This window comes from Bubalus bubalis, chromosome 22, assembly GCF_019923935.1.
Source record: "Bubalus bubalis isolate 160015118507 breed Murrah chromosome 22, NDDB_SH_1, whole genome shotgun sequence".
Lineage (NCBI taxonomy): Eukaryota > Metazoa > Chordata > Mammalia > Artiodactyla > Bovidae > Bubalus > Bubalus bubalis.
The window spans coordinates 4,439,971-4,460,058 of NC_059178.1; the positions used below are offsets into that span (position 1 = coordinate 4,439,971).

At 42.7% G+C, this 20,088-nt stretch overlaps 1 protein-coding gene and 1 long non-coding RNA gene across 9 annotated transcripts in view; one reads left to right on the forward strand and one right to left on the reverse strand.

Annotated features, from left to right (window-relative positions):
• Window positions 1-20,088, reverse strand: part of MALT1 (MALT1 paracaspase) — a 64,928-nt gene that overhangs the window by 26,428 nt on the left and 18,412 nt on the right. For 4 of the 8 annotated variants that reach the window (XM_044934628.1, XM_044934626.1, XM_044934629.1 and 1 more), the window contains exons 3-9: window positions 13,317-13,438; window positions 9,055-9,214; window positions 7,368-7,546; window positions 6,848-6,944; window positions 6,142-6,174; window positions 2,870-2,896; window positions 958-990 (exon numbers count right to left, since the gene is read on the reverse strand). In XM_044934628.1, the coding sequence (XP_044790563.1) occupies window positions 958-990; window positions 2,870-2,896; window positions 6,142-6,174; window positions 6,848-6,944; window positions 7,368-7,546; window positions 9,055-9,214; window positions 13,317-13,438 (651 nt within the window). Of the gene's footprint in view, window positions 1-957; window positions 991-2,869; window positions 2,897-6,141; window positions 6,175-6,847; window positions 6,945-7,367; window positions 7,547-9,054; window positions 9,215-13,316; window positions 13,439-13,652; window positions 13,832-20,088 lie in introns of those variants that run through there. The other 4 variants (XM_044934627.1, XM_044934630.1, XM_025273523.2 and 1 more) reach the window with 2 other exon arrangements.
• LOC123331211 lies at window positions 1,460-6,204 on the forward strand. The gene is made up of 3 exons (XR_006547735.1): window positions 1,460-1,597; window positions 3,688-3,809; window positions 6,068-6,204. It is a non-coding gene; the product is annotated as an uncharacterized LOC123331211 (long non-coding RNA).

The following is a 20,088-nucleotide window of genomic DNA, read 5'->3' on the forward strand; positions in this document are numbered from 1 at the left end:
AGGTCCCTGGTGCCAAAAAGGCTGAGGACTACCGCCCTGCGGGCATGGTGTGTTACTCGCAACTTCCCCAATACAACAGACACCCTGTCTTCTTTCTCTACGACCTTTCTTTAGGATTTCACGTTTCCTCTGTCTGGAAGGCCCTTCTCCTATTCATCCTTCAACATGCAGAACTGCTATAGCGACCTCTCAGGTGCTTTCCTAACCTCTAACCCCACCAAGATACAGTATTAGTCGCTTCTGTGTGACCTACACATGCTTCTTTCTGCTTTTATGTTTATTTTTTTGCACATTGCCAAACCAGAAATCACTCCACAGAAGCTGACCTGGTCTCAGAAACTGAATTCATAATCTTTTTATCTATTTATTTATTTTTTGAATTCACAATCTTTTTATTTACCTTATTAAAAAAATGTATTTATTTGGCTGTGATGAGTCTTAGTAGTAGCAAGAAAACTTTCAGTTGCAGCATGTGGGATCTAGTTCCCTGACCAGGGATTGAACCCAGGCCCTCTGCATTGGGAGCGTGAAGTCTTAGCCACTGGACCACCAGGGAAGTCCCTCAATCTTTTCAAAGTCTCCTATTCTATAATTTCTTTTATAAATATCCAAAATAAAACATGTTATTCAAATATTTATACAAGTTGTCAATTTTAAAAGTCTCAAATCCCTTCATAATCCCCATAAAAGAGTTGTATGCTACAATTATATTTGGTTACGGGGCTTTCCTGGTGGCTTAGATGGTAAAGAATCTGCCTGAAATGTAGGAGACCTGGGTTAGATCCCTGGATCAGGAAGATCCCTTGGAGAAGGAAACTGCTACCCACTCCAGTATTCTTGCCTGGAGAATCCCATGGACAGAGGCGCCCAGAGGGTTATAGTCCATGGGTCACAAAGAGGGGGACACAACTGAGTGACTAACACTTTCATTTTCAAGCGTTTTAAAGCTCTACTTACCCAAAGGTTGGTCAACTGTTTGCTCTTGATTATCTACAGAAAGATAAAAACAAAAAGATAAGCGAGTTGGTCCCCATGACACATCTCCGGGGTTAGAGCAAACAGTGCCAGTCCCATCGGCAGCACAGCGAAAGGCAGAGTGGTTACAGCTGGTTCATGGTTTTGAGGTTTCCAGGTTCCTGATTAAAAGCTTGTACCTGGATGGGAGCTGGAATCAGGGGCAGGGAATGGCTCTGGTAACAGATTGCTACAGCTGAGGGTGATTCTCTTTAACATGTTAGGTAGAAATTACAGCTTGAAAACAGTTGCTGGTGGCCATGAAGAGCAGCAGGAACGGTTAACATTTACTGAATGCTGGCCTGGGACTGTTGCATGTGTTGTAAATATAACTGATTTTAACAACCACACTTTGTGAGGTATATACTGTTATTATCTCCATTATATAAGTAAGGAGTCTGAGACAGAAAAAGACTGAGTCACTTGCCCAGCGTTAGCAAGCTAGGAGATATCATTCCATGGTCATGCTCTTTGCCATCATCTATACATAATATGAAATACCTCCAACTCTCAGGGACCATGCAGGAAGACACGCTGGGGAAGATGGACTTCAGATGGTCATATGTCTCTTGCTATAGACAGGGTAAATGTTTGCATTTTTAATAATATATATGCTCTAAGAGTCCACTGAAAGTATATTCAATTTTTTCTTACATGCTTTGGTGTTTCTAATTCTTGGGGAGCAGGGATATAATGAAAAAGGTCGGGGAAATTTCAGAAGCTTAGTGCTGTTGGTATGCAAAAGTTTTCCTGAAATAGCTTTTCATGATGCTCACTGAAGAGCATGAAATAACAGACACATTTAGGAAAAGGGGAATTCTAACCAAGTCAAGAGAAGCAATCAGCTACAAGACGAGGATGGCTATTCCAACATCACTTAGTTTTGAGTGTCTGAAGCAAATCTCACGGAGGTTTCCTGGAGCTCGAGGCTGGCCCAGCAGGAATGACACCCTGGTAACAGGGCCCTTCTGCTTTGTCTCACGGGCTTATAGTAATCAGCACAGCCAAACCATCGCTCACAAAAAGAGATGTTTAGTAATGAAACAGGCACAAAACTAAGGAAATTAGTTATGGGGTGACAACGAGAAATAACACATCAAGAAGTAAGAGGGATCGCTACAAATACTAACTGATGTAGCTCCTGTCTGACCCCACTCTCTCGAGGTTTCATTTTCAAACAGAGGTTCCCTCAGTGCCTTTCGGACTCATGCCCTCTGCCTTCACGATTACTATGCCTTTCATCTCAGGCAAGCCTGCTCTTTAGCTTAACTTGTTCAGAAATCGGTTCTCACAAAATTGGCCAAAGAATGATGAATATTCCTGCCAACTATCAGTCTCTTCATGGCCAATGACCAACCACTCGTCTGCAGAGCGCCAACAGTCCCCACTGACAGTGGTTTTACTTCAGATACAGACACCCCCCAACTGGTTCAGACACGTTCAATGTCCGAGCAGCTCTGAACGGGGACCCAGGGGTCTGGAGAGCTCAGAAGTGTAACTCCTGTCACTCTTTCTCGGCTCTCAAATTAATTTCATGCACTTCTCCATTTAGCTGCCTTCTTTATTTATAGTCATTCACAATGATAGAGAAATACACTGATATTTTATATTGCCTCAGTATATTTATTTTTCTACCCTACAGTCTTACAATTTAGAGTCTTTTTAATATTTTCACTTGCATGAAATTGAACTTCATGTTACGTACTGATTTCAACCCTAAATTATGATATGTCAATCAAGGGAAAACCCCCCACTAGTACTGCTACAGCAAGAGAATACTGCTAGTGTCTTCTTAAGTTACTGCATTCAATAACCTGGAACTCTAAAATGAGTGTTTTATGTTTGCATTACTCACCAGGATGCCCAAGATTAGTCAATTCATCTAAAATAAAATAAGAGAAAACAGATAAAATAATCTTTAAATAATTTAACTGCCAATTTAGTGCATATAGGAAGACTGATCAAAGAAGTTGACTCTGTGCTATTAAATCATGTTACAATGTTTTATCAGGTTAGAATTTTTTTTTTTTTCAGGTTAGAATTTTTAAAATGCCTTAAATGAGAAGTCATGCACACTGTGAGGAGGGGAGTATGCTGTTGTGAACATCAGTTAAATGAGAAGTCATGCACACTGTGAGGAGGGGAGAATGCTGTTGTGGACATCAGTTAAATGAGAAGTCATGCACACTGTGAGGAGGGGAGAATGCTGTTGTGGACATCAGTTAAATGAGAAGTCATGCACACTGTGAGGAGGGGAGAATGCTGTTGTGGACATCAGTTAAATGAGAAGTCATGCACACTGTGAGGAGGGGAGACACATCAGTTAGGACTCCTAAGCTATTACTATGTTCATCAAATGACAAAAAGCTAAACAGACTCATCGTTAATTTGATCAAAGTTTTGTAGATGTTCAGACTAATTAGGGGACAAAAACAGTCAAGAGACAGGTTTGTCTATGGCCTCAACTATACACTTCTTGAAACTAATTAAAAACCTCAAATGATATTTTTAAAAATAAACGAGTTTAGAACAGTTTAAGATGTACAGAACTATTTCGAGGACAGTGCAGAGTTTCTGCATACACCCACCTACTTTCCCTATTTTTAACCTCTGACGTTAGGAAGGCATATTTGTCACAGTTAATGAACCATTAATGTTCTTTTTTTGTTCCAGGACCCTGTTCAGGACACCGCGTCACGTTTACTTGTGTTTCCTTGGGCTTCTCTTTGCTGTGACAGTTTCTCAGACCTTCCTTGTTTTTAATAACCTTGACCACTTTGAGGATTACCAATAAGGTAAGGTATTTTGTAGAATGTCTCTAAATCGGGATATATCTGATGTTAGACTGGTGGAATGTGTTTTTAAAGGTATTGTGGTTTCAGAATTGTTAACCTGTAGCCCCTTGGTGGCTCATATGGTAAAGAATCTGCCTGCAATGTTAGAGACATGGGTTCGATCGCTGGGTTGGGAAGATCCCCTGGAGGAGGGCATGGCAACCCACTCCAGTATTCTTGCCTGGAGAATTCCATGGACAGAGGAGCCTGGTGGGCTACAGTCTGTAGGGTTGCAAAGAGTCAGACAAGACTGAGTGACTACACACAGCACACAGCTTCTGGCTAATGGAGGGAGAGAATCATCTAAGCAAATACCTGACATTACAGTTACCTATTTTTCCTTTACAAATTTTATGAAGATAAAAGTTAACATTCACAATAAATTACAAATGCTATACTACTCATAAAATGTGCAGTAATTTCTGTGATATAAAACCAACTACACAGTGGTATTTGCTAGAGTATGGGGTCATGTACAATTTCTTCCGTCTTCTGTGTTCACTCCTTCCCAGGTACTCAGGCCAGCACCTGTTCTTCCATCCCATAGTCAGTGAGGCTCAGATTCTTATCATCCGGCTGTGCTGTGTCTTCGTCCATTGCTGCGCAAGGGCTTTCTCTGGTGTGGCTCATGGGCTCTAGGGCAAGGCTCAGCAGTCGTGGCACACAGGCTGAGCTGCTCCAAGGCATCTGGGATCTCCCTGGACCAGGGATTGGACCTGTGTCCCCTGCATTGACCGGTGGGTTCTTAACCGCAGGACCACCTGAGAAGTCCAGGTTTAGGTTTTTTGTCGTATTCTCATTCCATCCTGGGCCTCCCCTCCTCTGACCTCCTAAATGATCTAAAACCTGCACGCATGTATTCACCACTACAACTGGCAGAGTGTTTTCACTGCCCTTAAAAAGAAACCCTGAGTCCCACCTATTGAACTCCTACCCTCTGTCCCAATCAGGGATCTGTAACAAAGCACATAAAATGAAACAGATCACATCAGGTTCTACAGGTAAAAAAAGATAAGGTATGTTGTAGGACATCGCTGCTGCGTGCCCATCCACCAACTACAAAATGCCTCAACGCTGCAGACTTTTTTAGAAAGAAAAGTTGGATCTAATTTTTCCATCTGAAATTTTGGGAGTAATTTCATAACAGATTTATTTGAAAATTATTATCTAGTAGCGTGTTCACCGCTGCAAAATTGTAGGGAGATTCTTGCAGGTAAAAAAGCAGCTAGGAGGCAACCGACATGCATCGCCCTGAAACCAGAGATGCTAGTTCACTCTTTTTCTTAGAGGTCTGCAGCGTTAGGGGATTTTAAAAATCATGCAATTAGGTGAAAAAGAAGGAAGAGGAGTCTGCTTAGGATCTCTTTACAAAGATTCCCTCATGCAGGGCCCACAGACCACAGGATTACAGTGCACCCTTATGCTAGAGAATTCTTGTCGGCAACTATGATTGGGATGAAAATAGTAATTTCAGAACTTCAGAGTGACACCATAGCAATACAAAGGACAGGGAAACCAAGAAACATAAGAGGTGACATTATTTTCTTACTTTGCCCAAGTAGAGCCAAAGATGTTTATAATAGGTTAAAGAGGCAGAAATTGAAAAAATACTTTGCTATCCACAAATCTCATTTTGCAAAACAGTGTGACACCACACCAGGGGCAGGTAACTTAAGTTTTAAAATTTATTCATTACAACTTATGTACAAGGCTTTGGTTAATCAAAAAAAATTCGGAATTTATGTTAAAATAACTTTCAGTTCTCTGTGTAGTATGGTAAAGGCGACATGATACCTTAATCTATAGTCTTATAACATCAAAGAATGGATCTTATAAACTTATATTAAAACAGAATACTTATTATTACATAAAAAAATGCATTAAACAATAAATCTCCAGTCCTGAAACTGTTATAGAAATTACGTTTGCATTTGAGAGGCATTTTATCATGGCAAACAGATAGATAAAATAATCTAAACAACTATCCATGACAGGATAGCCATGTATTTTTTTAAATTTTATGAAGACAAAAATGAACATTAAGAATTAATCACACTGCTCACTATCCATAAGATATTGTTGGAAATTAGTTATTTTAATAATGTGTCAATTGAATAGTGTCTGGAGCAATTTATGAACCCTTGAAGACTAAGATACAGCCCCCTTGCATTAAAGTCTTTTCTTATAGCTAGTATTTTTTCCATCACTGCACTCGGCAGGCCAGGGCACTCCACCAATCCCAAGATGAACCAGCATGCAGGATACGTGCTTTCAAACCAAAGGATTACGCTACCTTCAGTGCATTCCACTGCCTCATCTGTTCTTCCTTGTTCCAGAGAAAACAAATGTGAATACATTGTGATTCATGATCTTAGGAAGGGCGGCCATCAAGCAAACAGAGATAAATATCATAGAAACATGTTGGCAAACCAACATACGTATCAATTGCATCAGTATCTCCTACTATTAACAACATCACTACATGCATGAAGCTGAAACAGAACCAACTCCCAAATTATGTATTTCGTAAGTGGCACTGTTGATTAATAATCATTCTGCATATGTCTGTGATGTTTGTTTCTTTAATAATGTTTTATTAAAAACCTTTTTCCATTAAACCCAGGGTTTTTTTTAGCTAAAGCTCGGAATACATTTTTTGCCATAAATGTTTTTTCTTTTTTTTTTCTTTTTTTTTGTGTGTGTTTTTTTTTTATTTTATTTATTTATTTTCTTTTTTTTTTTTTGCCATAAATGTTTAATATAAACTATAAAAAACTAAAAAGATCTAAATAAATAATCTTTTTTGGTTCTTTTCTGTTCTTTATGTGTGAATCCTCATTATGAATTTAGGATGCATTCTCTCAAATTTCTATTTAAGCAAAAATAATTCCAGATGCTTAACATACCATTAAATAGAACGGGTGAATAAAATTTCCACTGCTCAGTATACTTCATCTTATATAGCTCCACTGGTCAGAACCCTGAGTGGTACTGCTTACCTACGATGACGTCTACTTTCTTGCTGTCTTGACTCTCTCGATCATTATATACACGACACCAGTAGGTTCCTTGATGCTCCAAATCCACATAAGGTACCTAAATCAGTATCAGAACATGCACATATTGACTGACTCTTTAATTTTAATTTAAAATGGCTTGGAGAAAATTATTATTATTTTTTTAAACCCTACAAAACTGAACATTGCAGACTTTCCTCCATTTTTTCCATTCATTACATTAGGTCAAGTATTAGCAAGCAAATAATACAATGAATCTAACGGTAGTGAGTCTGATGCGATACTAGTTGACACCTTTCAGGTAAGCACTTACATATGGGCTGGCATGGTGTTCTAGCCCTTTTGTAAATATAAGAATCAATTAATACTGGATAATAAAGATCTTGAAAAAAAAAAAAACTTGAAAACACCCCAAATATGAATCACTATTCACTGTGATTTTTCATTATACTATTTATTTCCATATTAACCACCCCAAATGTCCCCGAGACCAACTTCCTACCATGTATAGCTTTTTTGTCTCGTGTGTTAATCGTGAATCGTTTTTGAACCACTGGTACTGAGGAATGGGGCTTCCGACAGCCACACACTGTAAGATCAACGTGCTGCCAGGCATCAGCTTTTGGGACTTTGGTTCAACACAGATTTGCAACTTGGATTCAGAGATGCCATCCCAACTGCCTTAAATTAAAAGAAAAATAGCAATGAACATAAAAGCTCTTAAGTTAAAAAAACCTTTTAAAACTTAAATTAAAAAAAAATGCTTTCAAGTTCATCCTACATTTTTTTTTCCCCACGATCTTTAATAGAATCTCCCAAACGATATTTCAGAAAACTGTTGCACTTTTAGAAATATTAAGAGATGTTCTATGGATAAAAGGATGCTATGGACAAATAAGTTTAGAACATTCTGGGTTAAACAAAGTTAGACAGATTTCTTTACTGCAGAACTTCTCAAAGTATTAGCATGCACTATATATTCAAGAGGGGAAAATAGTTCACATGGTTTCTAAATGTGCTTAGCCATGTTTGGTAGAGCAAAGGACTTAACATCTTGAGTGACATTCATGTTAAAAACAGAAAGTTCTATGTTCCGCTGTTTGATTTAACTTGCCTTCTTGAAATCAGGAGTTTTGCAATTAGCACTGAATAAATATGGATGGGTTATCCCTAGCATTTCTTTCCAAGGCAGATATCAGAAAGCATTTTTTATTGAAGGCTCATCTGTCAGTCTTTAAGAGCCTTGAGGAAAGAGGGCTTGTCAATGAGATGTGGTAACAATGAAATTCTGTGTCTAGCACATTGCAGGTGATCAATAATATTTGTTGAATGAACAATATTCTATTCATAAACATGAAAGTTCATTACATGCACAGAAATATTCTAAAAAAATATAAACCACTCTCTTAATTAATCATGACTATTTCTAGAGACTTTATTCAGGTGTGGGAAAAGCTAAACTGAGAAGAAGAATGGAAGACACAATTGGTAACAAAAGTTTCCCTCATGCTGTTTGTCTGGCAAAAACGACAAACATGGTTCTTGACTGTGTGTGTGAATAAATAAAATAATACCTGATGGCTACTCTTCAGAAGACCTTGGGGTTCTTCCTTGATCAATACTGGTTATTGAACTAAAAAGCGGACAGGCAAAGAGTGGAAAACTGGCTGGATGGAAGGCTGCATTGCAGTGACTGATACACTGTAAGCCCTGCCACGCCAGGATCAACTCTACAGACGGACTTTATTCCATGACACAACTTTTTAGGAGTAATACAATAAATAGTTTGGGAGAAAAAAACACAGTATAGAAAGGAACTCAAAAGTGACCAAGATTGCATTAGATTTCTTTTCTCCTCCAAAATCAGAGACCACAACATTCAGACCCATGAAAGGTGGCAAGTTTTCAGAGGTAGGCAGCAGGGCCAGATTGAGAAAGGTCATTTTATCCCCAAACATCTGCATGTCTCTCTTTGTCTGTCTGTCTGTCTGTCCATCCATCCATACAGAAAAAGAATCAAAGCACATGGGATAGAATCTCAACGACTGGTGACATTACACCGGGGGAAGCACATATACATTATATTGGGTGAGTACTGGCTTTGATACTTTGAAATGATTTAAAAGCAAACATTTAAAGTAAAATTCAAAAGAGGCAATTCCCATCCCAGCACCCAATTTATCACTTACTCTGGAAGCTTTCTGTTACTTCTGTGACATCGCAAACATCCAGCTGTGACCACTGGCTAAATTCAAAGGTGAAATTATTATTAACTCGACAGACATAAAAGCCTGCATCTTTTACATGCACTGTGTTAAAAACAAGTTCAGATGCGTTTCCATTTGGAATCTGTGAAAGAATCAACAAGAGGATAAAAGTGAATGACTCATCAAAATACACCTTATAAACTGTGCTGTGCAAAATGTATGATTTCCTGGGAGCTTTGAAAAGTGTATCTTTTTTCTCCTCGTTCTAAAATTTCTGTTCCTTAAGAAGCAAACGATAACATGTTGAATAATTTAGGACTGAAGTCATTGAGATCCAGTCTTTTACAAATCTGTTAACCAGACAGTTAAGCTCTATCCCATATATCGTTCAAAAACTCACCAACAGTCAAGTGTCTATTCTGTCCTTTAAAATTGTTTGATCATTAGTATTTACAGGCTTGAGAACCACAACATTTATGAGCTCAGTAGCCATACAATGAAGAAGTAAAGAGATCACGGAAAGTCAGGCCTGGCTGCACATCTCAGCTCTGATCAAATTAGCTGCGAGCATATGAGCAAGTTTTACCCTGAGACCCCAGTCTCTCACCTGCAGAATTCTATCGGAGGGTAGAGGCCTTGACGGCACACTTCTCCTAAGGCCTGGGAAGTGAAGAGCTATGGGAAGCGTGTTGGTGACAGGAAGGACTGGCCATTCAGGGGCATCCCAAGCCTTCCTCCCGGGCTTGGGTCATCTCAGCTGCTCCCATCAATTTACCACCACCATCCAACTCTGGCATATTGCCAAGGTTTCACTAGGTGCCTCCTTATACAGGGGCCCCCTTGCAAAGGACTTTAACACATTCCCCCCTCCAAGTCCCAACCAACTGAATTCAGCTCGCTCTCTTCTCAGAACCAGCACCAGAGCAAGACCGTTTTGCTCAGGATCTGACAGCTGGGATGGAGACTGCCCTGAGCACTGCCTGCCCACCCTCCCACACGAACCCACCTAGTCTACTTTCCTGCTAGAACAGTCCTGGGTACTTCCTCTCTCCAGCAACCCCACTCCTCTCAGCCACTGACTTCAGATAGGAATCTCTCCTCTTCCAGCTGCTGCTGCTGCTAAGTCGCTTCAGTCGTGTCCGACTCTGTGCAACCCCATAGACGGCAGCCCACCAAGCTCCCCCGTCCCTGGGATTCTCCAGGCAAGAACACTGGAGTGGGTTGCCATTTCCTTCTCTATTCTCCCAGAAACCCCTCTGTACGTATTTACTAAAGAAACCCATGTTTCTTCCTGTAGAGGCTCTTTCTTTCTCATCCCTTTTCTGTAACTTTAACCCAGCATGGAACTACTGCTTTTGTAAGTTCCCACATGAATAAATTTTCTCTTCTCAATCTGTATTCTGTCAGTTGATTCACTGGCTCCCAGGGACAGAACATGAGACGGCAGAGGAAAAGTATTTTCCTCTCTGACAATTTGATCCCCTCTGGACTTGCTCCTTCAATTTTCTCTACTTTAGCATCTCTTTTATTAGAGCACTCTCAAAAACATCCTCTAGTACCTTTATATCTTAAACAAACAAACAAACAAAATCCTACACATCCTGCCCTGGACCCGTACACCTCTCAGCAGCACTGGAAATGCTGACCACCCTTTTCTTCCTGAAATAGTTTCCCAGGGGCTTCCGACCATCCTCTCCTGGTCATGCTCTGTCTTCTCTTGCGAATTCTTCTTAGTCTCTCTACTGCTGCCTCCTCTGCTATACACACTTTCAGTGTTGCCTCAGGGGGTATCCAAGCTGACTTAGATGCATTCAGACATGAATAGGCACGTCAAACTTCATGGGTCTGAAACCACACTCTTGACTTTTCACCCTGAATCTCTTCCTCTCCCAATCTCCAATACCTCAGTATATAAGAGGTCCCCAGAGGCTGGAGTGAAACATCTAGGGTCATCCTTGAGCTCTGTGCCTCTCCCCTCGGGCTCCCCATTTAGCCCACCAGATCTGATGAGCCCTGTCTCTAAAATAAAGCAACGCACCCACGCTGCTCTGTCTCCCCTGCCCTGTCCGAGCTCACACTACTGCTATTTCCAGTCTAGTGTAGGCATTAGGTAACTGGTCTTTTTGTTATGCTCTTGCTTCCATTTAAGTAGCGAAGTTGGGGGACTTGCCTGGTGGTCCAGGGGCTAAGACTCTGCTCTCCCAGTGCGGGGGGCCTGGGTCCGATCCCTGGTAAGGGAACTAGGTCCCACATGCTGCAACTAAGACCCAGTGCAGAGAAATAAACACATACTAAAAGGAAGCAGCATGCTGGTGTTTTAGGAACATAAAGCCTCCCGTTACTTCTCCTGTTTAAGACCTTGAGTGTCGTCTCCCTTGGTCTCACCCTGCTTATCTTCTACAGCTCTTAACTCACAGTTATCTCATTGGCTCCCTGTCTGTCCCCAGAGGAGGGGGCAGGGCCCTTGGGTGTCGGGCTTCACCATCCAGGCCTTAGAACCCGGACAGGTGCCCCACAAGTGGTCGTGAGACGAATGCCTCCTGTAACAGACTATGAATCTAAGGGTTGAGACAGAACTCGACTGTGAGAGCCTTAGAACCCATCACAGCTCTTCAAATCCAGTGGGCACGCCTCTTCTCCTCAGTTTCTCCCCTTCTCAAAATCAGGACACAGTTCACACGTGATGTACGGGGTGGCCAAACAGCTCCTTGGGGTTTTCCTGTGACACCTTATGGAAAAACCCAAACGACCTCTTTGGCCAACCCACTACTTACCATAGTAAGATCTGCCCATGATTTCTTCCTCAAAGGCATTCACTGAAATGAAAGCCACTCCGCAGTTGAGAAGCTATGGTAAAAGTGACTTCAGTTACCATCCCTTGAGAGCCTAGGCATGTAAAGCGTCCTCTCAGTCAGGCGCTCAACGCCCAGCGATAGGAATGTGAGGGGCTCCTGACAGTCAAGCGCCCAGCACAGGCCTGTCTGCCACCGGTGCCCGCCCAGTCCCATCGCTGCGGTTCACAGCTGCCCTGGCTCACCCGGGTGTGAGCGACGGATATTAAAAGCTGTACAAATCCCCACGCTTCTTCTGAGGCACAGGGTGACCCCATCAGAGGAAAGAACGTCATTTTGGAACAACTCTTGAGCTTAAATTCAGATTTGCAAATGGAGTTTTAGTGTTGAGTTGAGAAGAAAGTTTGGTTATGTGACTCACAGGCTGCAAAGAATAATGGAGTTTCAAGGTGCCATCTGGAGGGCAGGCAAGGAGGCGGGTGGATGAGGGAGAAGAGAGAAGCTCGCGAGAGTGGAGCTTGACGTGGCCGGACCACTGAGAAACCCCCAGCGGCGGAGTGGCTCAAAGAATGTTTAGTGACTTTTTTATCATCGTTACTTTTAAAATTGGCCTCACTGCACAGCATGTGGGATCTTAGTTTCCTGACCAGGGACTGAACTTGTACCTCACGCATTTGGAGTCTGGTGTCTTAACCACCGGACCACCAGGGAAGTCCTTTCAAAGACTGTTTAAGAAAAGACAATTTCAATATGCAAATTTAAGTTATTTGTTCGGTGGCTCAGGGATATAATCCTTTCACGAAAGGAACAAATGTCTCTTTCTACCAACCTGAATTTTACTTCAGAAACTACCATAAAAGCCTAAATCTTTTGATATAATAGTTATGTGGAATGCTTAAAACAATACTGCCTTTCATGCTGCTTTGAAAACCTCTTAAAGATTATGATTGGAACAATCTGTTGTAAAGAATTCTGTATATCTATGTCAGAAGGTATTGGTGATGTTTCCCGTTTGCTAACATTTTTGCCCCAGGTACTCCTGATTTTCCACAGTTTTCAGAATACAGAACTGATCTTATTACTGCTTAGAAAGTAACGATTATTGAATACATCAGTAATAACACTGACCCTTTAACAAGGACCTATCAGGCCCTTTAACAAAATTCCTATAAATATATTAAAGACAGTAAGGTTAACTAATTTTCTTTTTCTCTCTTTTTTGTTGTTGTTCACTCAGCTGTGTGCAACCCCACAGACTGCAGCACGCCAGGCTTCCCTGTCTTTCACTATCTCGTGGAGATTGCTCAAACTCAGCTCCATTGAGTTGGTGATGCCATCCAACCATCTCATTCTCTGTTGCCCCCTTCTCCTCATGTCTTCAATCTTTCCCAGCATTCATCTCTCTTCTTTTGACAGAGGAATTAAAAGACATTTAAAAGACATTAAATTTACCTCTTTATTCATTTTGAACCATTGATATTGTACAAAAGGATGTCCAGTTGCCCGGCAACACAGCTTCACAAACTGTCCTGCCAAGACTGCCTTGGATTCGGGGTTTACAGTGATCTTTATTCCTTAAAAAAAAAAAGAAAGAAAAAAGAAGTTATATAAATAGAATCAGAGAAGAGGGGCTTTCCTTGTTTATGTTTCTGAAACCAAAAACAGAAATATTTTGGAAATAACCTGCATATTCATTCTTGCTATAAATCACTTATTCAGATCTCTTCGCCATCAGATGGTGAGTCTGTGAGTTCCAGGCTCTGTAAAACCAGGAGGAAAGAAACTCACCTGCAGAAGACTGATCGACCACATCCCCCTCAGCCCTGACGACTGGGGGAGAAAACTTTTCACTGTATTTCTTCAGTTCTGAGAAATATTTTTTCCACGTCCTAACGCCTCTGAAATCAGGATGTGCCTTTAGGAACTGAGGGAGCAGTCAGGGTGCGCTCTCAGTGCCAGCTCTGGTACTACTTGATCACAAGTAGTGTGGTCAGCACTTCAACTCAGGTAGGGGCATGGTTTCTGTAAGACAAGTGCGAGTTTAAATGCCATTGAAATGTCTTCAAAAGACATTCCCTGGAGGTCCAGGGGTTAAGGCTTTACCCTGCAATCCAGGGCATGTGCGTTAGACCCCTACTTGGGGGAACTGAGATCCCAAGTGGCTCCTGGCCAGAAAAGATGAAACATAAAACGGAAGCAATGTTGTGACAGATTCAATAAAGACTTAAAAAAAAAAACTGGTCCACTGGGTGGGGGGGAAGAATTCCAGTGCTATGGTTTAGTATTAAAATAAAACTATTCTGTAAGCAGAAAGGCAGAGAAACAGAAGAGCCCCATAAAAATTTGATACATGTGACACAAACATTTCTCATCTGAGAAATGACTACCAGCATCAAAACCTGGAAAACTTTTTCTTTTTGCGGGGTAGGGGGTGTGCCACATGGCTTGTGGGATCTTAGTTCCCTGACCTGGGGCCTCAGCAGTGGAAGTCTGGAGATCGAACCACTGGATCGCCAGGGAATTCCCCAAACATGGAAAACTTCTGAGAGGAGCTTCTTGTCAAAAATCCTGGAGTCAATAATGGAACGCCTCCCCCTCCCTCTCTCTCAATCACTCCCTCTGGGGAAGCCCGCTGAGAGTCCCGGGGACACCTGCGCGGCTCTGCAGAGGCCTGGGCGGTAAGGAAAGCAACGCGGGCCTCCTGCCAGCACCCACGTGCATGAACCATCTGAAGAGAGGATCGCCAAGCCCTATTTGGACCTTCAGATAGCTGCAGCCCCAGCTGATGGCCGGACTGTCACCTCATGAGAGACGCTGAGCCAAAACCAGTGGCTCAACACTCCTGGATTCCTGCCCTCAGAAACTCCGAGATAATCAGTGGATGGTGATTTGAAAATTCTCGGTCTTGGATAATTCGTTATGCAGCAGCAGATAACTGACACAAAAGGAACCAAGGCTAGGACATTTCACACTTGCCAGGGTTTTGATACATAAATCTTGGCTTTTGTGCTAAATCGCTCCAGTCGTGTCCAACTCTTTGCGACCCTATGGACTGTAGCCCGCTAGGCTCCTCTGGCAATGGGATTCTCCTGGTAAGAAAACTGGAGTGGGTTGCCATGCCCTCCTCCAGGGGATCTTCCAGACCCAGGGATCAAACCCATGTCTCATGACTCCTACATTGGCAGGCGGTTTCTTTACCACTAGCACCACCTGGGAAGACCAGCTGGCTTTCAGAAAGGAGAAATAATCATTAAAACTTATACAACATAATTTCCCACACCTATTTTTATTTTTCCTCACATATCCTGAACATGATCTCATATCTTTTTCTTCTACAACCCAGTAATGCAAACGAACAAAACAAGATTACCACTGAAGAGGAGACAGTCCTAAAGAACAGCAATCTTAATACATGAAAGGTACTAAACTTTCAAGGGGAAGAACAGTATATAAGACAAAACAGGCATGTGAAATCCATGCAGGAAAGACATTGAATAAAACCAAAATCCAAAACGAGTAAACATTTATTGCATTCCTGTCATATCTGAGGGTCTGGAGAAACCCTGGAAAATCAGTAAATACAGCAGAGCCTCTCAAAAAAAAAAATTTTTAAACTCCTGCCAAGGAAAAGCTTTCATATTCATTCATCCTTTATGTGGATGCCAACTGGGCACAGGATGGCTGAAGTAACAGCTTTCCTGAATTCTGTTATCCATGTTAGTAGGAAAGTATATGTTGAAGTCAGAAAATGGGATGAGCACTCTTATTTAAGCCAGAAAATTCACACACTGTATTTTAACGCTCGCATATACTGTTCATCTGTCAGGAGCGACTTACAACTTTAAGACGCAAGGATTCTCATTTCCAACGTTTAAGTATGATAAGAGAGGGAAGAAAAAAAGTTGCAAAAACAACAGAAGGGAACGAGTATAAATTTGAACTATAAATCTAGGCGTTGTAGCTAAATTGGCTTTAAAATGAGGGTGCCTCATAGCACCTCAGATGTACTGTCCCCAAGCCCTCGGGACACAGAGCCTCCGCCCCTCCTAGACCCCCCAGTCTTCCCTGTCTCAGGAAGGACAGACCAGGCCTCAGCCAGCCCCGGGCCTCCAGTGACTCACAACAGACCCTCCGCACACTCCCTTCTTCAAGCGTAATTCAGCTGCAAGTCCTATCAGCTAGGCTTTCCCACGTCTCACCACCTCCCACGCCGTGATCTCAATCCAAGCCACCGTCCTTCCTGACTGTTGCCACAATCTGCTAATGTTCTTTCCTTACTTCCAACCAGCAGCTCAATATCTTTTTAAAACAAATTGATCCACAGCTCTCCTGATTAAAAACCCTCTTTGGACCTCCGACTGCACCTAGAATATGACCCAAGCTCCTTATGTGGCCGACGAGGCCCTCTGTGAATGGACCCCTCTGCCCTCGTCCTGCCGGCTCCTTGCCCACCACGCTCCAGTGATGCAGACTTCTTTCCTCCAGAAGACAAGCTCTTTCCTGCCTTTTTGCTTCCCAGTTCTCTGCCGGATTTCTCCCCTGACCCCTAGTGTCTCATGGCAGACAATTTTTACATCCAGGTCTTCAGCAGTTCTGGGAAAGGTCTCTTGATGGGTAAGCCCCCACCCTCTTTCTCTATGATAGTCTCCCAGCTTTGTGGGCTTCACTGCACCCATCACCTGAAGTCTCGTTTCTTACTGTCTCACAGACTCAATCAGAGGTTCTTGTCTTAGTCATCGGTTCACCTGATGCCTAGAACAGTGCTTGGCACAGTGGAACAGTGGGTGTTCAACACATATTTGCTGAACAAATGTGTATTATAGTAATAAAAATGACTACAGCAGCGCTTTTCTGGCTGCTTTATATCTGCCTGCCATTTTGATTTCTAACCTTCAAAATAACCATGGTAATTAGATCAATGTTACAATGAGGAGAAATGAACTTAAGTCATTTCCATAAAGTCATCCGAGTTACCTTGGGTAAATTATTTAACCTCCCCAGGACTAATTTTTTTCTCACTGTAAAATGGCAGAACCAGGATGCAAACCTATGTTTTCCTAGGCTTTAAAACTCTTTTAAGCCTTTGATTATCCCAGTGATCTTTTTCCTTCCACCTTTACTGAAGAATAGCGGACAAAAACTGCATATATTTAGGGGGTACAACACGATGGTTTACTAGTTATACATTGTGAAATGCTTGCCACAATAAGTTAATGGATACATTCGTCAGCTCACACATCATCATTTTCCAGTGATTCTTTTTTTGGGGCCCTGAAGCATGGGCAATCTGGCTTCCCAGGTGGCTCTCAGTGGTAAAGAACCTGCCTGCCAATTCAGGAGCCACAGGAGACGCAGGTTCCATCCCTGGTTTGGGAAAATCCCCTGGAGGAGGAAATGGCTACTCACTCCAGTATTCTTGCCTGGAAAAGTCCATGGACAGAGGAGCCTGGTGGGCTACAGTCCGTGGGGTCGCAAAGAGTTGGACAGAACTGAGCGCACAGCATGTGAGATCTTAGTTCCTCAACCAGGGACCAAGCGGGCACTCCCTGCATTGGAGAGCAGAGTCTCAACCACTGGACTGGCAGGGAAGTCCCAGTGTTCTGGGGATCCTTAATGTGTTTCCCACGCTAACCCTATATTCGCCAGAGCGAGTCTCTCTTACTGGAAGGAGTGTGTCTTGCGCCACAACAGTGCTTCAGAATTTACCTTGGTGAAGATTCCCTGCTATTACACAAAGAGACAAGAGAGGAGAAAGAAGAAACTGAAAATCTTTCTCTTTAGAGGGTCTTAAAAAGCAATGAATAACTTTAGTCGAAGCAGGCCATGTGACCAGGATGTTCCAGAAGTGTCCTTTGTGGGAGACAAGACTAAGTAACTTTTAACAGACATTCAAGCTCACAGTGTATACACTGGTCCTGTGCCAACAGTTTTAGTTGTCTAAGTCTTCAGGAAGCAAGTAAAGACATGTCTTTATTATTTATTGCTTCAAAGACTGAGAACTGAAAGGCAAAGTGTGATTTGAAAACCGCCCTGGGTGAGGAGTAAAGAGAGAAGTCACAATACCTCCCATGTTTCAACCACATATGTTTCCTTCCTCCCACGTCGTGTGTGCGTGCATGACAGGGAACGGTGGTCACCTCTAACCACCCTCGTGCAGTGCCCGCTAGAAGGTGCTGAAACAAAGTCGGGAGGGGAGATGGCGCAGAGCTCTCGGGAGGGTGTTCACAGGCACACAAATGAAAGCTCTATTTTAAAGGGTGATCGCAGTTTCCTGGCAAACAAGCCTATTTTCAGATAACATCTGCAAAGAAGTCAAAGAAGTTACTTGATTTCCTGTAAGGTGGGGACAATCTGACTGGGTCTGATGGCACACGAGGATTGTGCTTTCAACACACACACCTGTGTAGAACAACCGGTTCAAGATATGTAACAATAAAACCCCTGCTGGAATTGCTACATAGATAAACAGGGGTGATTCTTGACTTGACAGAGGGATTCCTCATCGGCTCCCTTTGCCTTATTCTCTCTTACAAAGCCCTTGACGCTGATGCAACTCACAACTTTTCCAGGAATAGATCTATTGTGTACATTACGGTGCATCTATTTTCAGAGGCCATGAACCAAAAAAACCGTTTCCACCACCTTCCATTTAAAACCCTCCCTTTGAGGTTTTATTTTGAGCGTTTGTAGGCTATTACTTGGAGAAGGAAGTGGCAACCCACTCCAGTATTCTTGCCTGGAGAATCCCAGGGACAGAGGAACCTGGTGGGCTTCCGTCTACGGGGTCGCACAGAGTCAGACACGACTGATGTGACTTAGCAGCAGCAGCAGGCTATTACTGAAAAGCACCCCAGAGAGTCCCACAATAAACATCATCCCTCTTCCTTTAACAATTTTCCCTCATTACACAAGCAGTGTGTGTCCATGCCCTTTCCTCCTACAGGTCAATTGTCATTTGTGTCTGCTGCGGCTAAACCTGGTCTCCCAGCTCACTCTGCTCATGCTGCCACGCCACCAGCTCCCTGCAGTGTCCTGGCATGGAAGCCCACCCTCCCAGCCCTCACCAGCACTCCCCTTCTGTTTCCCCACTTTCTTAATCTTCCTTCCAGTTTTTCCTCTTTTTCCTTCTTAACATCCCGCTTTCAGGAATTTCTGTTGTTCATGAAACAAGATGAGTCCCTTATAAGTAAGATCTAGTACCTGAGTGGAGAAAGCAATGGCACCCCACTCCAGTACTCTTGCCTGGAAAATCCCATGGGCAGCGGAGCCTGGTAGGCTACAGTCCATGGGGTTGCGAAGAGTCAGACATGACTGAGAGACTTCACTTTCACTTTTCACTTTCATGCATCGGAGAAGGAAATGGCAACCCACTCCAGTGTTCTTGCCTGGAGAATCCCAGGGACGGGGGAGCCTGGTGGGCTGCTGTTTATGGGGTCGCACAGTCAGACACGACTGAAGTGACTTAGCAGCAGCAGCTGAAGCAGCAGTACCTGAGTACTTTTTAACTTGTCAAGAAGAAAAAAACTGAGGTCAGTAGGTCAAAGAGGGAATTGAGTATGATAATCTGTAGTTAAGCTTCCCGAACAATCTAGAATCTTCCTAGCATTATTGGAGATGACAATGAGTCCAGGCCAGGTTCTGATCCTACTTTTGTCAAAACCAACTGTGATTTTGGCCAAATGATAACTTCCGATAATCTCCTTTTCCACATAACTGTGTGCTCACATTTAAAATTTAGATGTAAAGGACAGTCCTGCTTTGGTCCTTCACAGAACTGTGAAGATAAAAACGTGAAATAGAGGTATCTTGGAAACTGGAATAATAGCCATCTTTGCTCTTATCTTACAGACAATGAAAGTAATAAAAAATAAAATTGATATCAGAAACGTAACCATGAGTATGTGACAGGGAATTAAAGAAGAAAAATGAATTGACATGAAAAAGGAGTGGGGAAGAATGGAAAAGACCTCAGTGAAACCACGTGACTCTGCCAGCATGGCTGAAATGTACCCGCGGCAAAGCTCCTTTTATGTAAGAATGAAATAAAATGGCAGCATCACAAAACTGGAGCAGAAAGAGCCCTGGGGTCCATCTACTGCAACCCTACGTAGGTCTCTTACCGCTCCTGCATCACCAGGAAGGTTCTTTACCACTAGCGCCACCTGGGAAGTCCGTGTGACACAATAATTCTCTCTAAACGTCCCCCACCCTCCAGCCCCTGCTT